This window comes from Otolemur garnettii, unplaced genomic scaffold, assembly GCF_000181295.1.
Source record: "Otolemur garnettii isolate 467f Iridium unplaced genomic scaffold, OtoGar3 scaffold00064, whole genome shotgun sequence".
Lineage (NCBI taxonomy): Eukaryota > Metazoa > Chordata > Mammalia > Primates > Galagidae > Otolemur > Otolemur garnettii.
Window position 1 is genome coordinate 7,693,529 of NW_003852459.1, and position 10,166 is coordinate 7,703,694.

Sequence of the window (10,166 nt, forward strand, 5' to 3'; positions counted from 1 at the left end):
TGCCATTTGATATCTTCTTTTAAAAAGCTTCTGTTCATGTCTTTTGCCCACTTTTAAATGGGATTGTTTGTTTTTTTCTTGCTGATTTCCTTGAATTCTTTGTAGATTCTGCTTATTAGCCCTTTATAAGATGTATAGCTTATGAATATTTTCTTGCATTCTGTAGGTTGACTGTTTGCTCCATTGATTATTTTCTTAGCTGTTCAGAAACTTTTTAACTTAGTCAAGTCCCATTTATTTATTTATTTTTGTTGTGGCTGTAATTACCATTGGGGTCTCCTTTATAAATTCTTTGCCTCAGCTGATATCTAGAAGAATTTTTCCAACATTTTCTTCGATAATTTTTATGATTTTATGCCTCACATTTAAGTCTTTTATCCACTTGAATTAATTGTTATGAGTGGTGAGAGATATGGGTCCTGCTTCATTCTTCTGCATGTGGCTGGCTATCCAGTTCTCTTTGCACTATTTATTGAACAGAGCTTCTTTTCTCCACTGTATATTGTTATCTGCCTTGTCAAAGTTCAATTGCTTCTATGTGGGTGGTTTTACATATGAGCTTTGGCTCTGTTCCATTGTCTGTGTCTCTTTTTTTGTGCCAATACCATGCTGTTTTGGTTACTATAGCCTTGTAGTGTAGTAGGAAGTCTGATCATGTGATACCTCCAGATTTGTTCTTTTTTGCTTAAGATCACTTTGGCTGTTCAGATTCTTGTCTGGTTCCAAACAAAGAGCAGAATTATTTTGTCTAGCTCTGTGAAACATGGTGTTGGTATTTTGATGGGGATTGTGTTGAATCTGCAAATCACTTTGGGCAGCACAGACATTTTAACAAATGTTGATTCTACCAACCCGAGAGCATGATATGTTTTCCATTTATTTGTGTCATCTGCAATTTCTTTCCTCAGTGTTTCATAATTCTCTTTTAAGAGGTCTTTCGCCTCCTTGGTTAAGTATATTCCTAGGTATTTATTTTCTTTATAGCTATTGTGAATGGTATTGAGCCTTTGATTTGACACTCAACTTGGCTGTTATTGATGTATAGGAATACTACTGATTTGTGTACATTGATTTGTAACCTGAGACTTTGCTTAATTTATCAATTCTGGGAGACTCTTAGTGAAATCTTTGGGGTTTTCTAGATATAAGTTCATATTGTCAGCTTATGACATTTTGTCTGTTACTTTCAAAAACTATTTGTAGTTAAATATCTATTTTCTTTATTTTAAAATTAGAATTGATTTTACCACTGCTCCCTAAAATGTCATAAATAGAGTGACCAGAGTCTAACATCTGTAAGGCAGGACAACATGGCCAGGGGGCGGAGCAGGGGTGGAGCAGGGGCGTGGGGCAGGTGACCCAGGCACGGGGCAGAGGACGGTGGCTCAGGGCAGGGCCTGACAACAAGGCAAACTTTGATAAGGAATTCTCGATAATCACTTCTCAGCAATTATTTATTACAGTTTAACATTATAAAATTAATAAAAATAATATAAAACTCATATTCTGGTGATATAGCCATATGGCAGCCAAAAACCGTATATTCCCTTCTTGTTCTCCAGCCCGTTAGTGCATTCTTTCCAAAAATTGGGACTTTTTTTAAAAGGCCACGGGACAAATTGTTGAAAAGCGGGACTGTCCCGCCAAAATCGGGACATCCAGTCACCCTAGTCATAAAGCATTACATATAATTGTCATAATACCTACTTCATAATGTTGTTGTAAAGATTAAATGAGATAATGTATCTAAAGATTTAAAACAATTCTTGGTACATATAAATTTTTCAATAATTAGTAGCTATTTTTGTTATTAGGATTAAAGGTAAGAACCAAGGTTCTCTGATGGCTTTTCATCAAAACATTGTAATTTCTTTTTAGATATTTAGAACATTCAAACCCATAAGGTCTCATAATCAAAATACATAACAATTTTAAACCCTTAAGGTCTTATAATTAAAATATATAACAAATAAATACCTTTTAAAATTTATACTTGTATTCAACACAAAAGAAACAGTAAGGATAAATCTGTTTCACACATTATGCAAAATATTGTGTCACTGGGAAATTCCACAGTGATAATACTGTCAGGATCCTCCCTAACCAGCCCACAGACAAGGGGGCCCCAGTCCTGCCTCAGTGGAACCCAGGACCATGCTTAGCAGACTCCTCACTGGAAAATAATTTAAACAGATTCCCCAAGATGACCAGGGCCCCTTAAAACGGGAATGGTAAATAAATTAAAGGCAGTATATGTATGTATGATGAAATAGTGTATATCATTGAGAATAAATGAGTACAGTATATCAACAAGGACACTGTTCAAAAACAGTGATGTGGGAAAAGACAAGTATGTATATCATGACACCATTCGTGTGTGTATATACATATGTATATAAATACATATAACAATACTAGGTGCTGTCCATGGGTGTATCATACAAAATACGTGTGTAAAAACAGACTAGAAGTTAAGACGAGAGTGGGAGAGAATGGGACAGGGGACTGATAAGAAATGGGAACTACAGGTTTATTTGTTAAAATAAAAAAGATTTTAAGGAAATGTGTAATTTGTTAACATTTCATTCTGGGAAGTGGTTATGTTTGGTTTTATTTTATTCTGTGTACTTGTCTGTATCTTTAAACTCCTAAAAATAAATGGAATAAATATGAAAGCTTAGGAGCTAACTTACAAGGCCCACAAAAGTTAAAGGGATGGTGGCTGGTACCATATTACCCTTACAATTTGTTTAAAAACACAACACTAGGGCGGTGCCTGTGGCTCAAAGGAGTAGGGTGCAGGCCCCATATACTGGAGGTGGAGCATTCAAACCCAACCCCGGCAAAAAAAAAAAAAAAAAAAAACCACTGCACTAGTCTTTACTTTCGGGAAAGATGTACTAACTGATGTACACATATGTTTTTCAAAACACAGGGCCATACATGCCAGTTTTCCAAAACTTTGGAAAAATATTTTTATTTAGCTTTATGGTATGTCTTGCAGTGTAAGTACTCAGGTTGGAAAACTCAGAGGCTGCTGTCCTCAAACTTTGAGCTGCAGACTGATACCAGTCTGCGACCTGTTAGGCACTGGGCCACACAGCAGGAGGTGAACAGAGGGGACCGAGAGGGGAAGGGTTCAGCTGTGTTTATAGCCCCTCCCCTTCACTTGTATCACCACTTGAACTCCACCTCCTATCAGATCCTCACCAGTACCACCCCCCCACACCATCCATGGAAAAACTGTCTTCCATGATCCCATGAAACCAGTCCCCAATACCAAAAAGGTTGGAACTGCTGTGCTAAGGTGTAGACAGGAACTAAATCTATGAATTTCCCATCCTGGTATCTGAGTATAGGACCTAGTGAAGGCTATGGTGAACCAAAAGGCTCTAAAAGCATTCCACTCAAGTTCAAAACTGTTTTAAAACACTATGCTAGCCAAACTATGAGCCAAGCTTTCCCACAACTTCAAATTTCCAGTCTCAATGTAGATGCAGAGACAGAACTTAACTCTTAGAAAGCCAGGCTAACAGCCAGTTATGCAACCGTTGACCTCCACAGCTATTCTAGCAATCATCGTGACAGCATAAATGAAATGAATCACGTTAGGACTCAGAATAATTGGGTAATTATTTATATGGGAAAAGGAGGAAAAACAGGTTAACAGTATGGATGGGTAAAGGGCACATAACTACAGATGTGAATAGGGTAGATTTGTCTGATTTTAGTTCAACAGCTTTATAGGTATAAGTTTCAAAAATGGCAGCTATAGCATGTGTGTTATTTAGGCCAAACAAGTGTGATAGAATGCTCAGTGGAGAGGAAAGGTCAGAGGAGGGTTAGGCATCCTGAGACCGGCATTCTTTATGTTCAAATAGTTATGTCATTGTTAGTGTCTGGAGAAATGTGGTAGGGGCCAGGCTCTCAGCCTCGGGTGTGGTGAATGAAACTGTTTCCCACCTGGAATTTGCTCCAGGATTTCTGCCTTTCTGAACTTGCTCAACTTCAGAACGGAGAAGCTCCAGAGAGGGCAGAGAGAGCTCCCTAGTGGCCAGAGCCTGCAGTTCAGCCCTCCGCCCTTCCCTTAGTCACACAGCCTAGCTGCCTGAGAACAGGAGGCAAAGCAGAGCAGGCTGGATTCAGGGAGGACCAGAGCTGCGGGGGTGAGAAGGCGGCCTGGAGGCCCAGCTTGCTTCTCAAGTCACCAGGTTATGGAAGAAGCATGTGGAAGGGGAAAGAATCCATCTCCCCTCCCCGAGTCTGTTCTTTTTGTTTTGTTTTTTATTTTTTGTTTTTTAGTAGTTCTGTGATTTTAATCATGAGTATTTAGTGGTGAGAATCCTAGAGTAATGTTTTGTCATCTGAATTTTCCAAATGTGAATATAAATTGGCTTTCTCTGGTAGAATTGGTACTTTTGTTTTCTGATTAGGGAATTAAATTGAAATTTCGTTTCTTTAATTTATTAATCCAGTGTGTTGTTTTCATTAATTCCAGAAGTGGAAAGCTAAATAACCATTTAGAAGCTGCTATTCATGAGGCCATGAGTGAACTGGACAAAATGTCTGGGACTGTAAGTTAATTTATTTTTCCATTATACTGTGTTTCTTTGAAAATAAATTGTATTACACCTTTTGGTAAAATCTCTTGAATATTGTCAAGCAGCTCACGCAGCAATACTAAATTACTAGGCTAGGAGGAAAAAAAGACTAATATCATAAAAGATTCAAAGTCATTTAAGAAAAAATAACCTAGCAGTATTAACTATGTCTATTTTCAGACATAAGCAAATTTTGTTTTCCCATATAATATTTTTTTTTAACTGTGAGCAGCAAAATATTGAAGTGTGAACCACAGCCTTGTGCATTTAACTCTGTGAATAACAGTGGACATTATTGCTGCTGAAATATATATAGTAATAAGGCAAACTCCACCCTGTCACTTGAACACAAAAGTGAAATTAAATGGTAGGGTCAAGATCATGAATGTGTAGACCTCTGATTTCCCATTTTTATTGAACTTGCATATAATGGCATTGAATGTGAGAAGTTTCATCATTATCCCCTAATTCATGTACTGACTGATATAGACACTCAAAATAATTTCAGTAATCTTTTAAATAATGTGAGTTATCTACAACTATTTAGCAATGAAAAGTAATTTCTTTCACTTGAAACTTTGTATTACAAGGTTATCTGAATTCCAACAATCTATCCGATAGCAATTGTGATAGATATAAGTCATAGAGTCAAAGGATCTTGAGATCAGTGTGGGCTTTAGAGATTTTGTAATCCAACCCACCATTTCACTGATGGGTGAAATGAAGTCCTGAAAAGTTAAATATCCTGATAAAATTATAAGAAAGGTCTAGATTAGGGATGGATTATAAACTCAAATGTCTTACAGAGCCAGGCAAATAACATCAATAAGTAAAGTGTATCAGAAATGAGAAAAACTGCAGTTTGAGTGGACTGAGAAATGCCAACAAAACTGCACTGGTGAGAGTGGCCTGCAGTGTCACGGGGTCAGCGCAGGAAAGGCCTTGGCTGACTTGGGTCTGGTCCTGGGTGGGGAAGGAGAGGCTGTACGCAGTCATTCAGGACCCCAGATTCTTTCTGCATCAAGTGTCCCTCCTTCCTTAGGACCTCAGTGTTCCATTATATCCTTCGTGTTCATCCCGGCAGGTGAAAGGGAAAAGTGTGTTCAGAAGACTGACAACATAGGTTTTATGAACCAGGCCTGGAAGCTTGTTACTTCTGTTGATTTTCTGCTGGCCTGACCCCATCCCATGGTCTCCGAACTCAAGTAGATGAGGAAATGTAGCATAGAATGTGCCTGCCCAAGAAAAGGGGGAAAAGGGCTTGGCAGTCATCTCACTAGTCTCTGCCTCAGAACATTTGGCCTTTGTGGCCAGCAGGCCATCAAGCGTGATAGAGATCGTGGCACTGGGGTGACCTGTCCCCTCCCAAGGGGTTTCTTCTTCCATACTCCAGCAGATCACAGACATGTGGGAAATTGTGCTCGTGCTTCAAGAGCCTCCCATTTTTATCATGAGAAGATAGAAATCTGAAGGTAACATTTCTCATTTTTAGGTGTTGACAACTATTTTTAAAAATATTAAAATACCACATGGCTAAGCACAATGCCTTTTCAGGCCACATTTGGTCCATAAATTACTAGTTTACAATCTTGGATAAAGATTCTTTCCTTAATTTTAAAAAGTTTTAAATTATGGCTCTTTACTAGAGATGAATGGTTTTTTAAAAAAAAAAATGCATATAGAGAGGATTAGGAGGAATAGGCAGATTGAGAAACTCATAAACATTATTTCAAATTTTTAAAAATTTTTTTAGAGTTTTGCATTTGACTCTAAATATCATTGGCCTTTGATGTTGTCTAAACATTATTTTTAAAACATATAATTGAGTGTACTTGCAGTGGGTCTTGAGAACTGACTGTCTACATCTCTTCATAATTCTAAGTTCTGTGACATCAACTTTGTAACCTGAAATTGGCCATGGTGAAGGCATTTACACCACAGAAATTGGCAAATGGGTGTGTGTCCAAACACTGAAGCATTTGCTACACCTCTGTCTTGTGTCCATCCTGCTTTTCCTAGGTCTTGGGGCTTTCCCCCTCCCATCAGTAGCCACTATATGATGTAGGGCTCCTGATCACAACCCCCTGCTACCTCTCAAAACCATACCTGTTGTCTAATGCTTGACATGGCTCAGTCCACATAGGGTAGCCTTCCCTACCCTGCTCCTTGTCAGAAATTGTATGGTGTTTGCAATTTCAACGTCTGTTGTTTTTTTCCACCTTTTTATTTCCAGGTACACCAAATCCCACAGGGAGACAGACAGATGAGACCCCCCAAACCCAAGAGGAGGAAGATCTCCAGATAACAGAGACTACTCCACTGATGCGCAGTGTTTATTAAAGGAACATGCACAGATGTATCTGTATAGAGGTATTGATATAGCCACTGTTATATCAATATTTAAACTATGGCAGATAGCTACCACCACCACAGGGTGCTAAAAGAAAGAGTGATAGAAAACTTTCTGATCAGGAAGGATAATGAATGCAGGAAAAATGAATCAAAATCCCTGTATGATGAGAGTCATAAATGGTCCAGAGATTACTGAGAAACTGTTTTTCTATAAAATTAAAATTGTGATTATAAGAAATAGTCCAAATGTTTCTGAAGACTTTTCAATGTTGTATATAGAAATTACAGAATTTCATGGTGATATCAGAAATGTAAATATTGTACAATATTGTCATGTACAAGCGTACCTAATGCACACTTTATCTTTTATTGTACAAAGAAATAGTGTACAAAATTCTTTGGTTTCTATGGAGTACACCTACCAGAGACTACCAGTGTAAAGTGATAAATAAAAATACAACCTAAATGCTTTTCTATGATAATGTAAAAGATGCTGTTTTTGTATTTAACAGCAGCGTAAAGGCATGAAGATGTAATATCTGAATTATGACATACACTGAGCACCCCTGAGTATCCATTTATATTGTTTGTTTGGAATGAACCTTGCCTGGAAGCACTGGAGTCAATTTTGGGTGTCTAGGAAATTGCAACCTTGAAGATTTCTAAAGGGATGAGGGCTCACAGGTCTAAATTAAGAATTCAGAAACTGCAACCATTTGTTGCATATTTTTTTTACCTAAGTTTTAAAATAGAATAGGTTTTATAAAAAAAAAAATCTTAGATGGAATATTTTACTTAGCCATTTCTGTAGTTAACATTTGATAGCCACCTGTTGAACCAGATAGCTTACACTGCACCACCACTGGTGTTCAGAATTGAGGGTTTGGGTTTGGTTTGGTTTGGGGTTTTTTTGTTTTACTTTTTTTTTGCAAACAATAGCTGACAAAGTAAAACTTTCTATTTCCATACATGGAGGCAAAAGTCCCGCTTCAAAACCATTGTCAGAAGTAGGGTAGATTATAATTCAGGGGTTTTTTTTTTTGTAGTGGCAAAAATAAATACAAATAATGAAAGCAAGTTTCATATTCATCAGTATTACTTAACACAGAAATTAAGGTGGCTTACAAAATTATTAGCAATGGTAATTTTTTATCAGTATTGTGTAACATATCAGATTTATTTTATTTAAATAATTATTTATACCATTAGCAGATTCTTATATATATATCAATGTGGCTGAAATGTGCAGGTTAAATCTATTAACCAAATTATTTATATTATATTAAGAAAAAAATGTGAAACAACTGTAGAGAGAAAATACTACACTACAAGTATACAAACCTAAAACTGTGAGCCATTGTAAAGTACAAGGTAATTTATAAGATATGTAGCACAACATAATTTTCCATCTTTTTTTCATCATTTTTGTGGTGGTGGTATAAGCCGATCTTCCAGGCAGTTACACAGTTTCAGCCTTCCAGCCTGGCTTCAGCTGATGGATTATCAAAAGAAGGGATCCATTATCCCTTTGTTTTTGGAACCACCAGTCCCCTAGCCTCTGCACCAAACCCTTAAGCCCCTGGAGAGCACCTCTAGCCTGCAGTTTACTCTACACAGCCTAAAGCCCAGGCTGCTGGGAAGTTCTCCAGTAGCAGCTCCCAACCCCCAAATGCCCACCACCTACCCTACTTCTTCACTCCTATCCATCCCCCAAGCTCCTCAGTCCTGTCATGTAGCAGAGTTCCAGTAACTCAGGAAAAAGGAGACCAAGGTCATTCCACGAGTTGGTTTCTTGGGACCACAGCACAGAGCACACCACCTGAGCTCACTTTTGATAGCAACAGCTCTTACTTTTTCCCCTTTCCCACCCCCGACCCTACCCCGAGCCTGATGGAATACAACTGGCTAGCCCGGGCTCCCTGCCTGGCAGTAGGAAGCTTTCCTTCAGGGGGTGGGTTCATTTGTCTTGTAATGGGGATCGCCTGCCCAGTCCTTCGTGCACTTACATGAAGTAATCTTTTGTGTAGTTTCATTGACGTATTTTGTTGTAAGTTGATGTGCTTGGCATATTTAAATCATTAATGTCCATTTTGTTGCACCAACCTGCTTTTCTACTGTTTTTTCAACACTCATATTTATTCACACACAGATATACGTATTTATTCACAGACATATATACGTATGTTGGCCGTGTCTGCGTGTGCATGTGTGTACGTGTTGATAGGGAGATTTGTTCAGCCTTTGCTTTTCTGTCTGCAGACTGAGTTTGTGTCCACTGAGACTTCTTTGTGGTATTTTGAGCTAGTTCCGTGTGTGCTTCCCAGCACTGTATACTTTACATCATAGGCCATGTAAAGTATGTGCGTGCCCATGATCTCGCTGGTCGCTTATGACTTGGATGTGAGTGCTCGGTGTAGTTGTTTCAGTCACATGGGTTTTTTTTCCCTTCTCAGAGTTATATGGTTTCATGTAAGCAGTTAATGTAAATATTGTTAGCACTGCAGGTCATGCAGTGCTATAACATTTTTTTAAATGTTGCACCTACATTACAATTAAAAAATTGGTTCCTCATACTTCAGATTTGCCCATACAGCCATTTCTTTCTCTTTGTATTGAAGCCAACTCAGTTTTTTAAAATGAAGGCTAGCCCTTCCATGTTAGTAAGTTTTTTATTCTCCAGAATATACCTTTTAAAAAATCTAAGAAGGGAAACAGAATGAAAAATTTTTGCTTCTTCAAAGAACGCAATAGTTTCTCTGCTACAAAAGGAAATGCGATCCTATTTTGTGTCCCTTAACAGTCTTGAGAAGCACAGGAGAATAAACTACACTTCCAAGTTGGTTTTAAAGACTATTTCAAATGACTGAAAATTAACTAAGCAGCTCTTGTGTGATTTGTCATGTTTGTAGCATTAAAAGAAATCCAGGGTTTTTATTTATTTAAAGGAACATTTTTCATTTGTACTGTTCTGTACCATCATTATGTTTGAAAATGCTTTAACAACATTCATCCCTTGTGATATCATGGGCCACTTTTAGTCTTTTATTTGGACCCTGACTTTGACCTTTTGCTATGTCTGTTTTTTAAGTAAATACAGCCTTCTTATTTGGACAGAAACAGTAGAATTGTGAGAGGAATAGAGGGAGTTCATTTCACTTTCTGTAAGTTTTTTGAAGATTCTCATATCCTATGAGGTGATGCCTTCTCATTCCA

General features: G+C 37.8%; 1 protein-coding gene across 1 annotated transcript in view; it reads left to right on the forward strand.

The window, feature by feature from the left end:
- The window catches only part of MBD5 (methyl-CpG binding domain protein 5), a 430,974-nt gene extending 423,532 nt beyond the window's left edge, over positions 1–7,442 (forward strand). The window contains exons 13-14 of the mRNA XM_012807133.2: positions 4,499–4,574; positions 6,835–7,442. Coding sequence (XP_012662587.1) covers positions 4,499–4,574; positions 6,835–6,906 — 148 coding nt within the window. The 3' untranslated portion in view covers positions 6,907–7,442. The remainder of the gene's footprint in view (positions 1–4,498; positions 4,575–6,834) is intronic.
- The last annotated feature ends 2,724 nt before the right edge of the window (positions 7,443–10,166 follow it).